At 51.4% G+C, this 22379-nt stretch overlaps 3 protein-coding genes across 10 annotated transcripts; 1 reads left to right on the top strand and 2 right to left on the bottom strand.

Moving 5' to 3' along the window:
• Positions 1–96: 96 nt before the first annotated feature.
• Wdr46 (WD repeat domain 46) lies at positions 97–9460 on the bottom strand. The gene is made up of 15 exons (XM_042683799.1): positions 9333–9460; positions 9038–9241; positions 8847–8927; positions 8593–8705; positions 8390–8477; positions 7945–8006; positions 7342–7446; positions 7084–7234; positions 6831–6966; positions 6150–6249; positions 1232–1545; positions 987–1081; positions 723–818; positions 480–593; positions 97–362 (listed from the first exon to the last, which is right to left on the bottom strand). The coding sequence occupies exons 1-15, from the start codon at positions 9399–9401 to the stop codon at positions 255–257; spliced, it is 1836 nt and encodes a 611-aa protein (XP_042539733.1). The 5' UTR covers positions 9402–9460; the 3' UTR covers positions 97–254.
• Positions 9461–9671: 211 nt separating this feature from the next.
• Positions 9672–11048, top strand: Pfdn6 (prefoldin subunit 6). The gene is made up of 5 exons (XM_042683801.1): positions 9672–9832; positions 9983–10133; positions 10361–10431; positions 10531–10655; positions 10847–11048. The coding sequence occupies exons 2-5, from the start codon at positions 10070–10072 to the stop codon at positions 10974–10976; spliced, it is 390 nt and encodes a 129-aa protein (XP_042539735.1). The 5' UTR covers positions 9672–9832; positions 9983–10069; the 3' UTR covers positions 10977–11048.
• A 1152-nt stretch (positions 11049–12200) lies between these two features.
• Positions 12201–22086, bottom strand: Rgl2 (ral guanine nucleotide dissociation stimulator like 2). Of its 8 annotated transcripts, none has more exons than XM_042683794.1 (18): positions 21484–22086; positions 20551–20747; positions 19191–19274; positions 18484–18662; positions 18305–18355; positions 17921–18218; positions 17415–17666; positions 17220–17323; positions 17031–17115; positions 16882–16950; positions 16629–16703; positions 14539–14571; positions 14298–14419; positions 14114–14209; positions 13921–14032; positions 13522–13815; positions 12987–13101; positions 12201–12872 (listed from the first exon to the last, which is right to left on the bottom strand). In XM_042683794.1, exons 2-18 carry the CDS (start codon positions 20704–20706, stop codon positions 12664–12666), a joined length of 2334 nt encoding a protein of 777 aa, XP_042539728.1. In that variant the 5' UTR covers positions 20707–20747; positions 21484–22086; the 3' UTR covers positions 12201–12663. The 8 variants fall into 8 exon arrangements, with proteins under 8 accessions (XP_042539728.1, XP_042539726.1, XP_042539727.1 ...); XM_042683792.1 differs by lacking the exon at positions 21484–22086 and adding an exon at positions 20980–21122; XM_042683793.1 differs by lacking the exon at positions 21484–22086 and adding an exon at positions 20943–21088.
• Between the last annotated feature and the right edge of the window lie 293 nt (positions 22087–22379).

Here is a 22379-nt window from a genome sequence, read left to right as displayed (position 1 = left end):
AAGTAGGAAAATGGAGGCAGGACACTGACCCCTCTGGGCCTAGATAGTCCCATGTTGGCAAAGGGCAGTAGAGGCCCACAGGACATTTGAGGCATATTACAAAAACCTTGTTTTCTTTAATACCAACCCACCCAAGGACCTAGTTGTCTACACAGTTGGGAAAAGGGACACATGTCCCCTCATTCCAGGAAATAGTTATTTCCCTGCGGGTGATCTTAGGAAGAGGTTGTTCCCAGGCCACCCTGGAGCCTGGCTCAGCGCACAAATCTGTCCAGTGCAGATGGTCGGGCCCCTGTGGGCTTAGCTTTCTCTTGTTTCTGCTGTTGCTTCTGTTGCTGCTCAAGACTCTGTCTGACTTTGTCCTAGAAACAAATGAGGAGACACAGGGAGAGGTGACCAGTGGCTGCTAGCAAGATCTGGCATATAATCAGGAGAAAGCTGCAGACTGGGAGGCCAGGCGAACCCCAAGGTTCCTTTACCCTGTGCTCCTTGTCCATGACCTTCTTCTTCCTCTTCACCAGACTTGCTGTGGAGCTGCGGCCCTTCTGCTTCAGCCTGGGCTGGAAGGGAGCCTTGGCATCCGGGTCATAACCCTGAGTGAGTGGACAGGAGTAAAATTAGTAACAACTACCTCCTGAGACACAGAACTGGGGGCAAGCCCAGAGTAAAGGGAGGAATGTAGGGTGGGAGAAGGGTCTCGATGCTCAGGTGCTACTCCATACCAGCCTCTCTATCCGCTCCTTCTTTGCTTGCTCCAAAGAGATGACATCTACCTCTGCCAGAGCTCGGGGGTCCAGACAGATGAGCTCTGCAGGTACCTGAAAGTGTCACAGAGGGATAGGTATGGATTAATGAGCCACGGGAAGGTAACACCAGGAAGGCGCAAAGGCCAAAGAGACTGCTGAACCCTATCTCCCCAAAAACCCCAGATAGGGGATCACTGAGCTCTCTCTTTCTCCTAGCCTTGGCTCCAGCAGGTAGCTCACCTTCTCCAACAAGGCCTTCACCTCCCATTCCTGGCGCTGTTTCCGGCTCCTGTATGGGTTATTCTCCAGGCCATCAAAGTTGGGCTCAGCAGCCCCTGGCAGGGAAGGAGAGGAAACCATAAGGAAGAACCTAGTCCTTTAGCTCCAGCCCAACCATGTTCCCTACCCACTCTTGACCGTTTCAGGCCCACACACATTTCACCCAGTTGTCACTTTCTGCATTGTCTGTCCCCTAGCCCACTTACCAGGGACCAGCATGCTGGTGATTCCCACACTGTGCCCAACTCCCAGCACATCTTCAAAGGGGCAGAACTGAAGGTCATGCACATGGCCTGAGAGCCGGTGAGTGAGGTAGGGCTGCTCCAGGGAGGGTGGGCTGGCCTTGCCCTGCCCTGCCCATATGTTGACAACGTCACCCATGCCCGCAACCAACAGTCCCCGCTGGGAAAAAGCCACATGCCCTGCTCCCTGGGGCAAGGTCCGAGCACTCAAGGGCTGGAATGTCCCTCGCAAGTCAAAAATCTTCAGCTGGTGGTCCAGGCCAGAGGTAGCCATGTACCTGGGGGGAGAAGAGGGAATCAATTCATCTGTCAGCACTAAGGCCTGCAGCCAGGTGCAAGTGTTCACATCAGGACAGGAAGGAAAACACTAATAATATCCTCTACCATTACACTAACTCTCCCAGTAAGTTTCACACACACTATATATATGTGTCCCTTTTATAAATAAGGAGACTGAAGTTAGAAAAAGGAAATCGGAATCATTGAGTAGTCAAGTCAGGGCTTTTTTTTTTTTTCCCTTTGATGGTTGTGGGCCTTGAACTGAGGACCCTGTGGTTAACTAGAGTCTCACAAGGACTTTTCTGCCTGGACTGGTTTCAGACTGCAATCCTCAGATCTCAGCCTCCTGAGTAGCTAGAGTTACTGGCATAAGCCACTGGCACCCAATCAGGGCTATTATTTTTCTTTTTTCTTTTTTTTTTTTTTTTTTTGGTCAGTCGTGGGGTCTGAACTCTGGACCTGGGTGCTGTCCCTCAGCTCTTCAGCTCAAGGCTAGCACTCTACCACTTGAGCCACAGCGCCACTTTTGGCTTTTTCTGCTTATGTGGTGCTGAGGAATTGACTTAGGGCCTCATGCATGCAAGGCAAGCATGCTACCACTGAGCCACCTTCCCAGCCCCCTATTACTTTTCTTTTTACATATACATTTGTTGTTGTTGTTTTATGTCTAGGGTCCTACCTATTATCACCATTCTACCCTCTTAAGATCTAAGGGAGAACACATGTCAAGATACACCTAAATATGGTGTCCTATACTGCATAGCAGCTCAGCAAACAGCAGATGCAGTCATCAGAGAAGAGTTCCCTATACACTAATAAGTGCTAATAAAACATGTAAAAATTAAAAAAAAAGACTTCTCTGGAATAATGGGATCTGGACAGTACTTAGACCAAGTCAGATACATTAACACCAATGTAGATACAGTGAGACAGAAGCAGGTTTATGGACAGATTGATGGGAAATGTGGCAAGTATGTTAAATCAAGAGGAGACAAAGGGGGCTGGGAAGGTGGCTCAGTGGTAGAGTGCTTGCCTTGCATGCATGAGGCCCTGGGTTCGATTCCTCAGTACCACATAAGCAAAAAGAAAAAAGCTGGAAGTGGCACTGTGGTTCAGATGGTAGAGCACTAGCCTTGAGCTAAAGAGCTGAGGGACAGTGCCCAGGCCCAGAGTTTAGGCCCCACGACCAGACCCCCCCCCAAAAAAAAGGAGACAGTAGGGCTTCCTTAAAGTCCAACTAAGGAATACTCATTGCTCATTAGCCCAACACTGCTGTAGGTAGCAGTGACAAGTCACAAAGTGAAGACCACATCGACTTTTAAGAAAAGCTACTTAGAAGCCGGACACTGGTGGCTCACACCTATAATCCTAGCCACTCAGAAGGCTGAGACCTGAGGATTGTGGTTCAAAGCCAGCCCAAGCATGAAAGCTCTTGAGACTCTTATCTCCAATAAACCACCAGAAAACCAGAAGTCCCATGACTGACCAAAAAAGAAAAGAAAAAAAAGCTACTTAGAAAGTAGGCAAGGGGCTGGGAAGGTGGCTCAGTGGTAGAGTGCTTGCCTTGCATGCATGAGGCCCTGGGTTTGATTCCTCTGCACCACATAAGCAAAAAAGAAAAAGGCCAGAAGTGGCGCTGTGGCTCAAGTGGTAGAGCGCTAGCCTTGAGCTGAAGAGCTGAGGGACAGCGCCCAGGCCCAGAGTTCAGGCCCCACGACCGGACCAAAAAAAAAAAGAAAGTAGCAAAGTGGGGCGGGGGGGGGGGGGGGGAGGATGGGAAGGGATGGGAAACAAAGGAGGAGGCTACAATGCTTGATAAGAAATGTACTCATTATCTTGCCCATGTAATTGTAACCCCTCTGTACAGTATTTCACAATAAAAATAAAAATTAAAAAAAAAAGAAAGTAGCAAATTACAACTCAGCTCACTGTCTCTGCTTTCCCTGCAACACTGGTTACCAAATCTTTTCCAAGAATAATGCACTATGTAAGTAGATTACTTTCAGAGATTGGAAGTTCTAGTTCAAGTTGTTCTGTGGAGAAGCTGAAAAGGGGAATTAACCAGGCCAGAGGACATGTTTGTCAAAGGGCCAATGATTCTTTCTTTAGGCCTCTGTTGTGACCCAGGAAGGGACCAAACAGTTACTGTGAGAGAGATTCACCTTGGAAGTTACCAGGGACCCAAGAGGGCCAGCTGTGTTTCTGACAGGACAACCTGAGCAAAAAAGCCAGTAGTACAGTAGTGTGGAACTGAAGATCATGCATATGTAGTGAAAACTAGGAATGACTGTAGGGGCCAGCAAAACTCTTGGGCAAACCAATGGCTCAACTCCAGGGCAAATACCAGTTTGTGGGAATCTGTAAATGCTGAACCATGAGCTCTGATCATAAGAATTAGAATGCCATTTTCTTAATTCCCAGAAGGCTGGGAATAGTCTGAAAAATATCAATCTCTTCTAGCATTACAGAGATTTAATATGTGATTTAATCAGAACCTAGACTTTCCTGGACCTTGTTTGCTGCCTGCCTTTACTTTCTAAGCTCAGGAAGTCACTCATCCTAGGAATGTTTCACATGCTGGTGTCTGTAACTTCAAAGAAATTGCTACCTGACTTTCTGCATCTACTACCCTGTCCCAAAATCAATAAAGACCTTTTTAATGGGACCTTGGGGTGTCTGTAGCTAGCGAGAGGGACAGGCCCCCTGGTGCCCCAAAACCAGTTTCACGGTCTGGCTTCTGTCACTGCCTTGTTCCCAGAGCCCAGTCACAGTGGGTTAAGGTGGTCGCAATGGGTTAAGGCACTTGCAGCAGTTTGCAACACAGGTTCTCCTCAATAAATAACCCACCCCAAGGTAAATACCAGCCCAGCAACTAGATAGCATTCAAGGTCACACTGCTAGACTACTAAACTTGCAAATGACAAGTTGGTCTTGACAAGCCAATCCACTTAAATGCCATTGTAAACTTCAGAAAGCACCTTGAGGAATTGGAAAAGGCCAGCTTCACCCAAAGCCCATGGCCTGCAGAGCCTGCTGGAAGAGCTGCTGTTGAGGACCAAGGATAAGCAGAGACAGGCCTAAGATCAAAGACCAGAGCTGTCCAGAATCACAGTGTTGAAAACCCTATGTTTTCAACAGTGAACTAAGTGATCAAGACTTGGGCACAGTGGCTAGCCCAGGCAGTCTGTGCACAAATGACAGAAAGCTTTAGATAAGACTCTTCACTCTCTAGAGCCAAGCGAACACAGCTAGGAAGTAAAAAGGACAGAACCAAATCATTTTTCCCAAAGATACAATTATGAAAGCCAAGGGGTCTTAACCTGAAAGGATCAGTAAGTTGGTAGCCACTTGCCTTTGTTTGGCAGTACTCTGATTGAACTCAGCCTCAGATGGGTTTCTTCAGAGATTCACATTAACAGTAACATTTGAAGATTTGGATCCATCAGTTGGACACTGGTGACTCACACCTGAAATCCTAGCTACTCACAAGGCTGAGATCTCAGAATCACAGTTTGAAGCCAGCTGGGACAGGAAAGTCTGTGAAACTCTAATCAGCAAACTGCTGGATTGGACATGGCTCAAGTGGTAGAGAAAAAAAAAAAAAAGCTAAGACTTCAAGACCTATAGTTCAAACCCCAGTACTGGAAAGGAAACAAAAAAAGAGAGAGAGAAAAAGAGCCGGGTGCCAGTGTAACCCTAGCTACTCAGGAGACTGAGATTTAAGAATCATGGTTCAAAGCTAGTCTAGGCAGAAAAAATCCATTGATAAAAGTAAGATGCTTATTTCCAATTAAGCACTCAAAATCAGAAATGGAGCTGTGTTAGCTTTGAGCAAAAGAGCTCAGGTCCTGAGTTCAAGCCCTACAACTGACCCTGCCCCCACCCATCCCCCCCCCAAAATGGAGTCTAATATTCCAAGAATATTATGATGGTCATTATACTTTAAATTTTCACCATCTAAAGACTTTTTGTTTTTTTTGGGTCTGGTCGTGGGGCCTGAACTCTGGGCCTGGGCACTGTCTCTTAGCTCTTTAGCTCAAGGCTAGCACTCTACCACTTGAGCCATAGCGCCACTTCCGGCTTTTTTCTTTTTGCTTATATGGTACTGAGGAATCGAACCCAGGGCCTCAGGCATGCAAGGCAAGCGCTCTACCACTGAGCCACCTTCCCAGCCCATAGAGTGCTTGCTTAACATGTGTAAAGTCCTTCAATTCCTCAATACCACATAAACCGAAAAAGTTGGAAGTGGCGCTGTGACCCAAGTGCACTAATCTTGAGCACAAGGAGCTCAGGGACAGTGCCCAGGCCCTAAATTCAAACCCAGGAATGGCAAAAATTAAAAGAAAAAGAAAGATATTTTAACAATTACTTTTTCTATTGCTATTTAAGTACCTCTTTGTTAAGCAAAGCCTAAAATATTTATCTTTCTAAGATGACCCCGAATTAGACTCATATCTCCACTCAGGATTAGGAACTGGCACACAGAGGTTAAAAGCTATGTGCCCACACTTATATGATTGGTGAGTGATAACCCAGAACCTATGCCCAGCAGCCAAAGTGAAGTCCATGACCCAAATACCTCATCTTCAAACAAGTGACTTACGTGCCTGTAGAATCTACTGCCACAGCCCGGACTGCACCACGGTGACAAAGAATCTTTGCCAGTGGCTCCTTCACAGCTGGACTCCATAAAGACACAGTACCTGGAAAAAAAGAATTAGAATTATCAACACAACACCTTTGACTATTAAACAGGTAAAGGACCAGGGGTTGGTAGATCACACTTGTAAATCCTAGCTACTCAGGAGACTGAGAGCTGATGATCAAAGTTCAAAGGGAGCCTGGGAAGACAAATCGGAGACTTACCTCCAGCTAGCCAACAAAAAGCTGGAAATGGAGCTTAGTGATAGAGTGCCTGTGTAGCATGCATGAAGCCCTGCGTTCAATTCCTCAGTACCATATAAACAGAAAAGGCTGGAAGTGGCACTGTGGTTCAAGTGGTAGAATGCTAGCCTTGAGCAAAAGGAGCCCAGGGACAGTGACCAGGCCCAGAGTTCAAGCCCCAGTACTGGCAAAAACAAAAGTTGACAAGACTCCATCTCAATCTGTGGCTGGGCACATCTGTCATCTCTAGTGACATGGAAAAGCACAAATTGGGGAATTGCAGCCCAGGCTTGGTAGGCCCAAAATAACCAAGGCATAAAAGGAGCTGAAGATGTGGCTTATATGACAAGATGCTTAATCTCAAGGACTGTCCCCTCAAAAAGCAAGCCTCAGGACTCACCATTACTGTGTCCAAGGTGGATGACAGCATTGTAAGGGTTCTGAGCCATGACACTCAGCCGTCCAGCCCGAGCATTCAGAGCTGCCACAATCTTCCCCACTGACACATCCAAGTAGGTCAGAAATCCTGTCTCTGACTAAGAACGAGAGAATAACTGAGTATGGGGGGCTGTATTGTCTTCCCTCTACTGAAGCCCTAGAGGAAAAAGATTCCCAAGGACTGCCATCAGGCCCTATATTCCACAGCCACTCACAGCTGTGGCCAGGAGGAAGTGGAAGGGCAGGAATTCAAGCCGTGTTACTCGGTCACAGCGGCGGATGCAATGGAGCTCGATGCCCTGGTTGTCATAAATGTAAAGCCAGCGGTTCTGAGCAACAGCAAAGAGTGTCTCAGAATGGAGAAACCTGGGGGGAAAAGAAGAGTGGTTCGATGGGAAATGGAATCCCAGGTTGTCACTCAATGGAATGGCTGTTCTCACCCCCCACTGACCAACAACAGAGAAGACACTGACTGGATGTCCCGCACTGCCTCCATGACGTTGATTTCACATGTTAGCTTCTTTGTCACCCAATCGAGGGCAGCCACATGACCCCGACGCCCTCCAAAAGCCAGGTGTCTGTTGGAGATGAAGGAAAGGCATGGTATGAATGCAAGGCAGCACTGTGACTCAAATATTTTGAGGTCTTCCTCATGCTAGCTTCTCTCCAGGGAAGAGGAGATGTGTTCCTATAGATGTTCAATCTCCTCATCAACAATCGAAACACATATGGCACAGCCAGTGAGGTTAAGGAAACATGACAAGTTCAAGAGTCACTGAAGGCTAGGAAACTAGCTCAGTGGCCCAGCATCTTTATTATGAACAAGACCCTTGGCTCAAGTCCCATCACCACTACCAAAGAAAGAAAGAGAGAAAGAAAGGGGGGGGAGGGAAGGGGGATAAGGAGGGGTGCTGGTGATTCATGCCTGAGATCTGAGGATTGTGGTTTGAAGTCAGCCCAGGAAGTAGAGCTGTTGCTCAAGTGAAAAAGCTAAGGGTAAGTACCCAAGTTCCTGAGTTCAAACTCCAGCACTGATACAAAAAAGAAAAAAGAAAAAAGCCAGAATTCAACTTTACCTCCCAGTCTGAGAATAGTTCAGTCTGTAAGGTCCAAACTGTCGAAGATTCAAACTAAAGTGCTAAGAAAAGGAAGAGTAGAAAAAAGAAAAAAAATCAAGAAAAGAATGGCTTCCCCTCAGTAAACCACTGTGCTATTCTTTTTTTTTTTTTTTTTTGTCGGTCGTGTGGCCTGAACTCTGGGCCTGGGCGCTGTCCCTCAGCTCTTCAGCTCAAGGCGAGCGCTCTACCACTTGAGCTACAGCGCCACTTCCGGCTTTCTGGTGGTTTATTGGAGATAGGAGTCTCACGGCGGTCTTTCCTGCCCGGGCTGGCTTTGAACCGCGATCCTCAGATCTCAGCCTCCTGAGTAGCTAGGATTACAGGCGTGAGCCACCAGCGCCCGGCTCGTGCTATTCTTTTTGGTGCTGCGCTCATGGACTATGCTCTTCCTCCTCAGACCCACCTTGGCAGCACTTGCAATGTCCACAGCCTCCACAATGTCAGTCTGGAGTATCTTCGCTGTGTCTTCCCCATCCTCCCCTTCTAGAAACCTGAAAGCCAACATGGAAGGCAGTAAAGCTTCTCAATATGAAATCTGCAAACCAATATATAAATGAGAAGTCATGTAAACTGGGGTGAGCAAGGCCCAGATTAGGATGTACTCACCCAGGTTCCTCAACAAGCAGCAGTTCAGAACGAGCAGCTCTGACACTTGCCTCTTCTTCCTCAGCTTCAGCTACCTCAAGTTTGCTTCGGGTTTTGGTCTTAGAATGTGGGATCTATAACATTGTTGATGGGAGATAAATAGAAGTACCTGAGGACATGCAGAGTCACAGGAGAGCCTCCTGGCCCAGTCTCCATCAACCTCATCCAAAGACACTCCTCCTTCAACCCATTCCCACACTCTAACTGGTCCTCACCTTTTTTGATTTGTCAATACGACGGAACTTCTGGGCCTCCTCCACAGGGGCGGGGGCGGGGCCTGGGAATGGGTCCTGGGCCTGGTAAAGGAAAGTGACAATCAACTGGCAAGTTCTGGGTGTCCCCAGAACTCTCACTGTCAAAAGCACAGAGCGTCTTGCTTCACAATCCCATCAGGTCCCAGGCTCACCCCCGACAGACTGCGCTGTGACTTCTTCTGATCACGGGCCTTCCTGGGGACCAGGGGCGTCTTGGAGATCCGAGACTTCTTTGAGACACCACTATTCTTTGGCCTCTGGGGACGGAACTCCTGATTCCTCTTCTTAGCCGGAGGCCCTGGAGAAGCCCCGGTAGCGGTCGGAGTGCTCTCTTCCTCCCAATATCGCCGCGGTTTCTAAGAGCAGATCAGACGCTCCCGTACTCCGTACGACACGTCCCGAACCTCAAACCCCGCAACTAAAAAAAACCCCACCTAGGGCCTCTACCTTTCTCTTGGCCTGAAGTTTGTCTTTCTTGGGTGGAACATCCTTGCCGGGCGTGGGGGCTGTCTCCATCTCGCCCACCCGAACAACGATCCACGTGCAAAAACTCCCCAGAGCAGTAACACCGTCCGCTTTTGCAAACTTCCGGAAGTCCTCTGGCCTTCACCCAATCAGCGCCTTGCCAGGACTGAAGGCATCCAGCCGCCATCCTGAGTGAGGGCATGCCTTTGACAGGCGGGGCCTGATCTCCCGAGCTACAATTTACGACTGAATGGATAAAAGGCCAGTCGGTTGCCAGGAACCAGGATGCAAGTCAGTCTCTTCTTCCAGATTAACTTCATTACCTCACCTAAAGCAGCTCGAGTCCCCTCTCTTTGGTAGAATGACACTCGTTGAACATGTTAGAACTACATTTCCCAGCATCGGTTCCTAAAGCAGCTTCAGGCGTGGTCTTTTCCCAGCATTCCCTGTTTACTTCCGGGTTCTAATACAGACGGGAGAACGTGAGTGGGATAGGGTTTGGGTCGGAGGGTTTGGGGAGGTCCGGCTTCGCTCCTGCTGTCCCGAAGCCGGGATAGTGTCGAGATCCAGGGCGAGGAGAGGCCTCGGTGTTTCCAAGGGTCTGCTCCTCACAAGAGCTGTCATTTCTGCAGGCCAGACCAGAAAAGGGACCTCGGGTACCTTCCTGATCTTCAGACCCAGCGCTCCCCTCCCACTCCCCGCAGACTTTCATCCTCGCCATGGCTGAGCTGATCCAAAAGAAGCTGCAGGGAGAAGTGGAGAAATACCAACAGCTACAGAAAGGTAAGGGGTGTGGCCCCATCCCAATCCACTCAGACCCCAAAGCCTTGTCTAGATAAAGATTCCTGTCCCGTCCCGGTCCTCGCCTGCACTTGCTTCTCGCCTCAGTATTCATTCACCGCTGACTTCGTCAATCTCTACTCCCTCACGTCCATTTTCTTCGGGATGGGATTGTGGGGGTCTCTGACACATTTGATGTTCCTAATCATTTTTCTCCCCCAATACCTCAGACTTGAGTAAATCCATGTCAGGAAGGCAGAAGCTTGAGGCACAACTAACAGAAAATAACATCGTGAAGGAGGTGAGAAACTGAGATTCCGGGGGGGGGGGGGGGGGGGGCGAGAAGGGACTTACCTGTGCTGGCTATGGTTCAATCGGCCGTGTTCTCTCCCTCCATCAGGAGCTGGCTCTGCTGGATGGGTCCAATGTAGTGTTCAAACTTCTGGGTCCAGTGCTGGTCAAACAGGAGCTGGGAGAGGCTCGGGCCACAGTGGGAAAGAGGCTGGACTATATCACAGCTGAAATGTAAGTCTGTCCCACCAACCTGTGCTCACCTCACCTATATATTGTAGTTCTCCATCTGTCCCCAGCAGTCCCGTTTCCCCTCCCCCTCCCTTAGACCTCAAGTTTTCCACCAATGACTTTCTTGCCTTCAGCTCTCTCAATGAGCCCCACTAATTTCAATTTTTCTACTTGTCTTCCTTTCTTCTCCTCAGTAAGCGATATGAATCCCAGCTTCGAGACCTTGAGCGGCAGTCAGAGCAACAGAGGGAGACCCTAGCCCAGCTGCAGCAGGAGTTCCAGCGAGCCCAGGCAGCAAAGGCAGGAGCTCCTGGGAAGGCCTGACCCCCATAGTGGGGGGAAGGGAAGGGAGGGGTGGGAAGGAGGCAGCTTTAGGGACTATATTATAGTAGTTAATAAAATTTTTAAACACCTGGCTTTGTTTTCTGTCCGGCCTCTTCAGTCATATTTCTATCCATTTCTCTAGCCCCTTCCATCATAGACATAATCACTTACATTCCTCCCTAGGTCCCTTTTTTTTTTTTTTTTTTGCCGATCCTGGGGCTTGAACTCAAGACCTGGGTGCTGTCCCTGATCCTCTTTGTGCTCAAGGCTAGCACTCTACTACTTGAGCCACAACACACTTCTGGCTTTCTCTGAGATTTATTGAAGACAAGAGTCTCACTGACTTTCCTGCCCAGGCTGGTTTTGAACCTTGATCCTGAGATCTCAACCTCCCGAGTAGCTAGGATTATATCATTACAGCTACCAGAGCCCAGCTATCTTTCTTGAATCTAATTTGAATGTTTTAAACCAGCTTTTTCCATATATGACATATATGGCCTTTTTTTGGTCATACTAGGGAACTTAGGGTCTCCTGCTTGCTAGACAGATGCTCTATCACTTGAGCCAAACCTCTATCCCTTGTTTTTGTTAGTTGTGGGACTTGAACTCAGGGCCTGGATGCTGTCCTTCAGTTCTTCTGCTCAAGGCTAGCACTTTGAGCTAAAGCACCATTTCTGGTTTTCTGGTGGCTAATTGGAGATAACAGTCTTATGCACTTTCCTGCCCAGGCTGGCTTTGAACCTCAATCCTCAGATCTCAGCCTCCTGAATGGCTAGGATTACAGGCATGAGCACCAGCACCCAGCCAACCCTGACATCTTTTAATTCTTTTCAGCCTCTCTTCCTAGAATATTTTGAATGTGACTTAAAATCCCTTCTAAAATATGTGTTGTCCACAAAGTTGTTCTTTCTCTTGGTGCTAGAATTGTGTCTTACAAAGGTGACCCCAAGGAAGTTCTTCATAGCCATCATTTTCATCTGGTGGCTTCTGCTTCACACGGGTCTATGAAAGGTGAGAGGTAGTAAAGCAACTGAGAATGAAGAGGTCACATGAGGAATGAACTGTTCTGAGGAAACTATTTTTCATACATTGCTTTGAGCTCCTCGTGGGAGTAGAAGACATTGTACCCGTTCATGTTCCCTGGCTCCTACCTGGCCAACTCTCCACCCCCATTCCCATGCCCAGCAACCCGTTCAAGAATGTGTTGCAAGGATAGAGATAAAGTCAGGTAGTGTTTTGGTTTATTATCTTAGTGTCACAGTGACTGTAATCCCCAGAATGGGGAAAGGGAAGTATTAGAACCTACTGGCCATTCCTCTCTGCCCTGGGGCTCAGAGCCTCTAGGCCTTTCCTTCCCCTGCCCTACTCTAGGCCTTTCCTTGGCCCTTCACATGCTAGAATGTGGCAGGAATCAGAAACCAGTGCATTTTCCCATATTATCTGTGTGCCACATTCATCAGAGGTGAGGAGCTGCCAAAGGTATCCATCTTGTGTACAAGATTACCCGCTCCCATATGGGTTTATTCTTAGCAGTTTGGTAAACAAGTGGCACTTCACTGCCCCAGGGTAGCTGGTCACCTCTCAGAATTTCTGTCTCATGAGTTACAACTGCCACCTTTCAAGATGGCTCCCCATATCTGGTATGAACGCCATCTATGACTTCTGTTAAGTCAACAGGGTTTCCTCATCAGAATAGCGCACGTGCAATCTTCCTCCCTGTAGCCTTGATCCGGGGAAAGGAGCCTCCTCCTCCCTCACTTGGGGGAGTTCCTGAGGCAGAGGGGCCGCTGGCAGAGCCCGGAGTGACAGTAGAGGGCCTTCGCCGCCGTAGGAGGAAGTCATGGGATGCTCCATCCATGGCATAGAAGACGTTAGCTGAGGGCGGAATGGTCAGCTCTGCAGGTTCAGAGGAAAGTGTCAAGCAGTCATCAGACAACTGCCCAGATGTGGAAACAATCCACTGATGGTACCACCCCCCCATCCCACTTGCCTTCCCTCCTGCCCTCTGACCTCGCTCCCCTGGTAGCAGCTGTACCAGTTCAAACTCTGAAGCCACGGCAGAATCACGATTGTTTTTCTTAAGGACACGGCTGATGACACTTGGGGCCTTGTCCTGGCTTGTTACCTGGCAGGACAGGAAACCAGAAGAGCAATAAATTGGCCATGATGACCTCTAGTTCCCATCCTTCCAACCTCAGTCACCTACCCAACCAAAAGAAGGTTACCTGTGTCTAATGCTTTAAAATGAACAGGAAACCCAATATGGTGGCTCCCCGAACCCCATAAGCCAGCCCACATGGTGCCCAGTGTAACAAGGCTGCTTCCCTGTGGGAAAACTGCTGTTGGTCCTGAAAGTCTCATAGAACTCCCAAAATACAAGACATAGCTGTTAGTGCAAAGTAGCCACCAAAATAAAACAGCTGCTAAAGCCAAAGGTCAGAATTAAAACTAGAATCAACTCTACTTGGCTGCCCAAACCTGACAACATTTACACTCCAACAAGGCACCCTCCTTTTCCCCCAGCCCCAGCCTCAGGCTCCCTCACCAAGATGCTCTTGTAGACACTGCCATCTTCGCCCAGCTCCATCTGGACTCGGATGATTCGGCAATCAGAGGACCCTGGCCCAGATCCCCCTCCCCCACATCCAGTCCCCCTGAAAGGCCCTTCTCCTGTACCCCCGCTCAGTGGGGAGCCACAGGAGGCTGAGCGGCGGTGACCCCGAGAAGGCCGAGGGGAGGAGGCTGGGGGAGAGAGGTGGCTAGGATCCGTTGGAGTGTGCAAAGAGGGACTGTTTTCCAGGGCAGAGTCCAGAGATGAGACGGATGGCCATTTCATATGCTAGGGTCAAACAACATAGGAACTGTCATGAAGTCAGAGAAGCTAAGGAAGAAATAATCAGAGTCAGGATCAGTGTTGAAATCAGTGATCAAAAGCAGTGCTCACCTGGGCCAACCGGGTGAGCAAAGGAGCAGGGGTTCCAGACACCTCATCGCCCCCTACACTGGGCCTGTCCCAGGCCACAAGGGGGGTGGGGCCTCCAACAGAGCCTAAAACGCTGGAGTGGCAGGAGAGAATCAGAGGAAAAGTGACAAATCCCAAGAAATGCCCCCCCCTCCCCAGCTGCTGCCTCCCTCACTCTGTCCACTGTGAGATGACTAGTGTTGGACGGAGCACCCTTGGAGCCGGAGGATCACTGGTTCCAGATGGCTCCACCTCACAGGACACACGGTGACTGGAGGGGGGAGCAATAGACAGAGGTCAGGACCTGCCACCAATCCCAACATCCAGCCCTACAACCCCAACCTCGCTCAGCTATTCACCTCTGAGCCTCCGTCAGCGGCCGGAGTCCCTGGAGCCATTGTTGGATATCAGAGTCAGGTCGGAGGTCATAGCCTCGACATTCATTCTGGAGCCGCCTCAACTCAGAAAGGACAGCAAACTCCTGGAAAAGAGTCCTCAGGCTTCAGAAGCCAAAACATAAAGACTCCCAGCTTTCCCTCCTCCTCCCCTTCCTGGGACACTGATGGGGCATCCAGCATCCAGTGCATGCAGACCGCTCACCTTTCTCCGTTTGTCAAAATTGATGTAGCCATTCTGCAAAGACCATGGGATAGGAGTGAAAGTGGGAATCCCACTTAGGGTAACAGAGTGTCTCTTCTAATCACAGGGCTCTCTGACTCCTCCAGGCATCCTTTCCCTTCCCCTCATATCTCTCATTTCCAAGCTCTCCACTTCACCTCCCCCCACCCCACCCCACCCCCAGCACTTTTTCTTTGTTTTGTTTTGTTTTTGGGTCTGGTTGTGGGGCCTGAACTCTGGGCCTGGGCGCTGTCCCTCAGCTCTTCAGCTCAAGGCTAGCACTCTACCACTTGAGCCACAGCGCCACTTCCGGCTTTTTTCTTTTTGCTTATGTGGTGCTGAGGAATCGAACCCATGGCCTCAGGTATGCAAGGCAAGCGCTCTATCACTGAGCCACCTTCCCAGCCCCCCCAGCACTTTTTCTTAGGTTTTGCACTCAAGGCTAGGGCTCTACCACATGAGTCACAGCTCAACTTGTGATATTTTAAATTTATTTTTGTCAGCCATGGGGCTTGAAATCAGGTCCTGAGTGCTATTCTTTTACTCAAGGCTAGTGCTATACCCACTTCTAGTTTTCTGGTGATTAATTGGAGATAGAGTCTTGCAGACTTTTCTGCCCAGGCTGGCTTTGAACCATGATTCTCAGATCTCAGCCTCTTGAGTAGGTAGGATTACAGGCATGAGCCACCAGCGTCTAGTCACTTCTGACTTATTTTGGTACTTAATTGGAGATAAGTCTCACAGATTTTCCTGCCTAAGCTGGTTTCAAACAGATCCTCAGATCTCAGCCCCCTGAATAACTACAGGCATGATCACCAGCACTCAGCACTTCACCCTTTATTTCTTCTTATTCCAAGAAAGGGACTCAAACTCAGTACCTAACATTTGCTCATTGGTTAGCACTCTACCACTTGACCATGCCTCCAATCCTGTTTCTTTCCTTTTTCGTTCTTAGGTTCTTTTTTCTTTTCCTCAATCATGGGGCCTGATCTCAAGGCTACTCTACCACTTGAGCCACAGCACCACTTCCAGCCTTTTCTGCTTATGTGGTGCTGAGAAATCGAACCCAGGGCCTCATGCATGCAAGGCAAGCACTCTACCACTGAGCCACCTTCCCAGCCCCTGGTTGTTGTTTTTCTTTTAAGTTGGAGTTGAGGTAGAAAATGGAGCTAACCTCACAGATGATAAAATGAGACTCAAAGAAGGTAAGGAGCCTAGTACTATCAGTAGCTCAGCTTGTAATCCTAGCTATTCAGGAGGCTGAGATCTGAGGATCTCAGTTTGATGCCAGCCTAAGGAGAAAAGTCCCGTGAGACTTATCTCCAATTAAGTACCCAAAAAGTCAGACACAGAGCTGTGGCTCAAGTGGTAGAATATTAACAATTATCAAAATAGCTCAGGGACAGCATCTGGGCCCTGAGTTCAAGGCCAAGGACACACACACACACACACACACACACACACACACACAAAGGTAAGGAACTTTTAGTTTTCCAGTATTCAGGATGAAACCCAGGGCTTTTCGCATGTTAGGCAGGTACTCTACTCCTGAGTTATATCCCTTCAATATTTGTTTTATTTTATTTATTTTTTGGGGGGGGTCCGGTCGTGGGGCCTGAACTCTGGGCCTGGGCGCTGTCCCTCAGCTCTTCAACTCAAGGCTAGCGCTCTACCACTTGAGCCACAGCTCCACTTCCGGCTTTTTTCTTTTTGCTTATGTGGTGCTGAGGAATCGAACCCAGGGTCTCCGGCATGCAAGGCAAGCGCTCTACCACTGAGCCACCTTCTCAACCCCTCAATATTTGTTTTAGCAAACTCTCTATGCAGACATTTTTGCCAGGTTGAATACAAATTCATTTGCCTCAACAGACTGCTGTTAGTGTTTCTAGAGACCACTGAAGCCCAAGAGGTTAGGCCACTCACCATGGTAACAAAATCCATCTGGCCCCAGAGCCCAGTTGTCAGCCCCTTAGGCCTTACAGCTGCTTTTTGAAGGGAAGTTTGCTGACCCTGAGGCACACCTATTACATCATCACAGTGAGAACACTATATATACACATATACACACCTACCTCTAACTCATCCTTAGAGGCTGCATCCAGCATCACAAGATCCTTTAGGAAGGTGCCAAGGTATGGAACCACCCCCTGCAGTCAGAGGTCAGGATCAGACACCCTCTGTCCCTCTACATTTACCTCCCCACAGCCTCAGAGCACAGATATCATTCTTCTCACCCCCTGGGCCTCATCTTTCAAGCCCAGTCTATTCTCGCTCATACATACTCCAGACTCTTTCCCAGTCCCTCCCAACAGCCCTGTCACTCACCCCACCTCGAGAGCCAGACCTCGGGGCTTTCTTGGAGTGTGGTTCCAGAGAGGGCTGTGGTTTCACTTCCTGTCAATGACAAAGCAAGAAGATATGGAGGGAAAAGTAGGCAAAGGGAAGGCTGAGAGAACCAGAAAGCAGGGTCTCACCTTCATGAGGAGTTCCCGGCTCTGGGAATAATTATCCTCCTCGGAGAAAATCTGGCAGAGACTGGAAAAGACTCTCAGACTATCCCTGGGGAGGAAGAACAGTGGCCCTGAAGACAAGCCTGGCTCAGCCACCCACTCCTCAATTCTCAGGAGAACTTCCACCCTCTGTTCTGTGCCATGCCCTCATACCTGGCTGCCTCCCCCCACGCTGACCGAAGCCTGTGGATGGGGCTAGACTGCAAGGCGGACACAACCGCGTAAACTGAAGAAAAGTTTCGGAGCAGTCGGCACTCCTGTGAAGGTCCAAGAGGAAAACTGAAGCTGTGGAACACCCCACCCCACCTTCTCTACATCACGGTCCCCAACAGGGCAATCTCCTCTCACCTCTGCCACACGGATCCACTTCTCCAGGAGACGGGCCCTCTGAGGGGGCCGGAGTGGCCGAATGGTCACCTCTCCAGGCCCATCTCCAGTGGGGGTGGCCCCCAGGACAGAGCTAACCACTGCCCCTGCCACCTTGTTGAACTGTGTGACAGTAGCTCGGACAGATGGGCAGAGGTGGGAATGTCCTGGCCGGTCTCTGTGACCCCACAAGCCCCCCAAGCACTGGGAAGGCACCAGGTTCAGAAACAGCTCCTGCAGGGTAGAGGGCAGAGGTTAAAGTTCATAATCAAGTGAGGTGAGCCTTCCAATATCAGGGACATGAGGATCTCAGATGGCTAGAGAACCAGAGGGTGACAGGATTTGAGGGGTAACAACCCAGGGGAGATGGGAAAAGGTCAAAACAGTAGATGGAGGAGGCTGGGAACTGGATCAGGAAGGGTTAGAACCAAGGGAAGGATCTAGAGTCAAGGAGAGGCTAGTAAGGGGTCAGGGTCATGGGGTCTCACCGCATCTAGCAGGGTCAGCTGTTCGGCCAAGTGGTCAGCGAGGAACACCAGGACATCCGTGGGGTCAGCAGGGGGGTCGCCAGGGAGGGCCGGGGGCTTAGGAAGGTCAGGGGTGTGGGGGTCCACCCGGGACCGGAGGTTGCGGATGAGGTCAGCGCTGCCCTCCCCAACACCCTGCCCTGCTGCATACCCTGTCCGAAGCAGGAAGCTCTCAAGCCGGTCAAGTTGACCCTTGACCTCAGAGCCAAAATCCTCAGGGTGAGAGGCCAGCCAGGTTGACAGTACAGAAATGGCTACCCTGGGAGAAGGGGAATCAACCAAGAGTCAGAGGTCTAGATGCAGCTTGGGCAGAGGGGACTGAGATGCAAGTCAGGAGTCACTCACCCTGTTGTCCTCTCTAGCTCATCAGGAAGATGAGATTCAAGAGCTTCCAGCCTGGAGAGGGAAGACAATCTACCTGTGCATTTTCCCAAACCTCCTATGGCTCTGACTGCATTGCAGGAATGTTCCAGGTTTAGGATGTCCAGAAACCTCCACAACCCTTAGTCCCTTATGACCCTGACCTGTCAACCACAAGCCCAAGCAGGGCAGGCGTAGAGGTGAAGGCCCGGTGGGTGGCCAGGAAGGCTGATATGAAGGTCACGTCAGTCCCTGATGTCCGGGTATCCAACAGGTGTCTGACCAGGGCCTCCAAAGTGCCAGCCCGGAGCCGTCGAGAAGATCGTGGAGGAGGCATGGGGGCCTGGAGGACACAGAAGACTGGTCACTGTCCGTTTCTTCAACCATACTCTGAATATCTAGAACAATCCCAGATCTAGAAACAGATCTAGCTCATTTTGCTGAGATTCAGAAAGGGTAAAGGACCTGGCTTAAATCTTAACATGGCAGAATCCTGAACTTCGGAATTCTTTTTCTTTTCTTTTTTCTTTTTTTTGCCTTTTGTCAGTTGTGGAGCTTGAACTCTGCTAGGCACTGTCCCTGAGCTCTTTTCTTGAAGGCTAGTGCTCTATTACTTGAGCTATAGCACCACTTCTGGTTTTCTGGAGGTTAATTGAAGATAAGAGTCTCACAGATTTTCCTGCCCAGGCTGGCTCTGAACTGTGTTCCTCAGATCTCAGCCTCCTGAGTAACTATGATTACAGGTATGAACCATAGGTGCCCAGCTCTGAACTCCAGAATTCTAACCTAGCACTCTGGCCAAAAAAAACCAGCCAAAGAAAGAGAGCTAGATGAGGGGGTCAGAGGTGAGAAGCCAGTGTCATGATCTCACCAAAGGATCAAGAGGCCTATATTGGCGGCTCGTGACAGTAAAGGTGGCTCCATCTTCCTCCTCATCCCAGACAGACACGGGAGCCTGGAGAAGCAAAGAAGGGGAAGTCAGACAGTCCAGGCCCATCCCACACTGTCACCAGCCCTCTATCCCCGGCCCTTCACCTCCCCTGTGGCCCTCACCTGTGATGGCAGGGGGCAATACCAGCGAGTACGAGGGGTGGGGGGGGCTGATGACCCCAGGTCTCCCTCCCTGGGGCCCAGACAGCCCCCCCCTAGACGCCTCAGAGCCCGGTGTAGGCGAGGGGGTTGCAGTAAGGGGTTCAACTGAATGCAGGAACCCTTATCCTGGAGACCCTCGAGCCCCCTCCCCCCCAGAGCTGAGCCCCAACACGGCAGAGAAACAGGGTGCAAAAGCTGAAGAGGGAAGTTAGGCCAAAGGCAAAGAGACCTTGAGTAGCTGAAATCTCAGGCACAAGCACAGTCACAAGCCCCGCCCTTCCCCACCCAAACCTGACAAGCCCCAAACTTAGTCCTTCCCCTTGAGTGTTCTGGGGTGAGTCTTCCACTATCTCAGCTCTGGGGACCCCCTGAAGGTAGCGGCTCCAATCCCAGTACAAGAAGGAGAAGGGGAAGTGAAGATGATGTTCGCTGGTGGGATAGACTCAAAGTCACGTGGTCCTAGCCCTTCCCCTGACCGATCCCGAAAAACCAGCCCTGCCAGTAATCCAGCGCTTCACCCAGAGTCTAGACCCTGGAGTCCTGGGCCTCTAGGTCCCAAATCTAACTTCCAGCCTCTCCTTAGGCTTTAAATCCTGCCCACAACATCACCATTTTTCCCTAAGGACTCAGATTACTACACTCTACCTAGGTCAGCTGGGATCGTCCCTCCACGGTCCAAAGCCTTGGCTTCTGGGCCTTCTAGCCCCAAGGGCTGGGGGGGGAGGGGGAGGGGGAGGAGGAGGGATCACGAAATCGGAGGGTTCCCTCCCCAATCCCAGAGTCAGAGGAGCCGGTTACTGTGGAAACAAACCCCTCCCCGCCAAACAAAAACGAGGAGGGAGACGGGGACCCGAGACACCACAGCCGCGAGGCTGGCACGCCGGCAGGCTGGGGCGGAGAGGGCCGGGGCCGCGCAGGCACAGCCGGCCGGACTTGAGGCCGTCGCAGGGCAGCTCCTGAGTCACACTGACTCAGAGACCCGGAGAGACGCCAGGACCCGCAGCAGCCCGGCAAGATACTCAGTGACAGGCGCAGATAGAAGCCAGGCAGGGAGGAGGAGATGGTGGGACCCAGACACCGAGGGCAGGTGAAGAGTCTCCGAAATATGTAGACCCCATGTCCCACCACCCGCGTCTCACCTCTTCTTCTTCCTCCTCCTCTTCCTCCTGCCCCCCGCCCACGGCCCGGCCACCTGGGTCCCCACCCTCTTCGGGGTCTCGGCTCCGGAAGCTGCTCAGCACGACTCCCCCGGGGGGGCTCGTGTCCAGAAGCAGCCGCAGGGGCCGCGGGAGCATGGCCGGGTGGAGGAATCAGCGGGGTCGGGCCATGGGGGCGCCTGGGGAGAGACGGGGGCGAGGGGGTGGAGAGTCAGGCAGGCGTGGGAGCGCGGGGGCAGGGAAGGGACGCGGGTGGGTGTCTAGGAAACCGGATGGGAGTCCTGCAGGAAGGCCGGGGGAAGGAGGCGACACAGACATGGAAAACGGGGGCCCTGGGTACATTGGAGGGGTAAGGGGAGGGGGGTCACGGCTACCGGAATGGGCAGGGTCACCCGGTTCTCTACCTCTGACCTGCTCGGTAGGGGTGGGGGCAGCGCGGGTCCCGGGCCGCTGTTCCCGACGATCTCCAGCCCCCGGTCGAGTCCCCTCCACGGCTTCTCCGCACCCCCCTGCACCCCCTCCCGGCGCCGGGCTCCCGGGCCCTCCCGCCCTTTCCGCTCCCCCCCTTCCCCGCGTCCGCCGGCTCCGAGAGCGGGAGCCAAAAGGGGAAGGAAGTGAGGACAGGAGCCAGGGCCGCAGACTGGGGGAGCGCTGGACGGCCCCGGGCAAGGACTGGGGCGCCGGGTCCCCATCTCCAAGTCCCCCAAAACACACTCAGGGACTCTAGAGTCCACGTCACTCAGCACTGAAATGGGACAGAGATTCCTGTTCCCGGGGAAGGGCAGGAGCAGAATTTGACATCCCCCCCGCATCCAAAAAGCACAAGACGAAAACTCCCGCGGGAAGCGCTTTATTAAGCAAGGGAGGACCCCGGTATCCCACGCGGAGAGGTTACACAGCCCATCCCCAACCCACGAGTGCAGCGAACCGAATCCACTCCGGGCTTTCAGCGGAGCCGGAGGCCCCGCCCACTCGCCTGGGGGCGTGGCAGGAAGTCGCCACTTCCGGCTCAGGCTCTCAGACTTGGCGCTGCGGGGTTTCCGGCGCCTGGGGCCTAGCGGTTCTCGGATGCCGGGAGGAGGAGCTCCTGGGGCGGCCGAGAGGTCTCCGGGAATGCCGGGGTAGCAGGAGGTGACCCGGTGCCCTGTGCACTCATCGCGCTTGGAAAGGGGGTAGGATGAGAGACTCGCTCGGCAGCACAAGAACTCCACTTTATTCCCACACGACTGGCCCGGCGTGGTGGTCGGTCCCAGGCCGCGCCGCCGCCCGGTTCCCGGCGGCTGTTGGTGACGCCCTCCAGTGGGCGCCCGGCCGCGAGACGGACTAGCTGCGACCAGCCTTCGAGAGGCCCAGTCCGGGAAGATGGGCCGTTGACGACTCACAATCACTTAAATAGAACCCTGGTAAAACCTCCCCAGAAGGGCAAGAAATCCGGGAGCCGGTGATCTCAGGATCATGGTTCGATGCTAGCCTGGGCAGGGAAGCCTGTGAGACTTTATTTACAATTAACTACCAAAAAGCGGAAGTGGGGTTGTGGCTTAAGTAGTAGACTATCAGCCTTCAGTGAGAAAAAAAAAAAATTAAGCGGTGCCCAGGCCCCACTACTGGCACAAAAAAGGGGGGCGGGGCGGGGAGAGAAGGAAATGTCTTGGGCCCAGAGAGGGCTAATGGGCCAGGCATAGGGGAACACAGCATTGAGACTCCAGAGGCAAGCTGCAGGTTTCATTGGGAGAAAAGAATAGCTGTCCTCTGAGAGGAAGTTTAGGGGGGCACTAGATAGGATTGGAGAGTTCGGCAGTGGTCAAAAGGAA

The sequence above is a fragment of the Dipodomys spectabilis genome, unplaced genomic scaffold (assembly GCF_019054845.1).
Source record: "Dipodomys spectabilis isolate Male_0828 unplaced genomic scaffold, ASM1905484v1 ptg000085l, whole genome shotgun sequence".
Classification (NCBI taxonomy): Eukaryota; Metazoa; Chordata; class Mammalia; order Rodentia; family Heteromyidae; genus Dipodomys; species Dipodomys spectabilis.
This window is presented reverse-complemented; position numbering and strand designations above follow the sequence as displayed.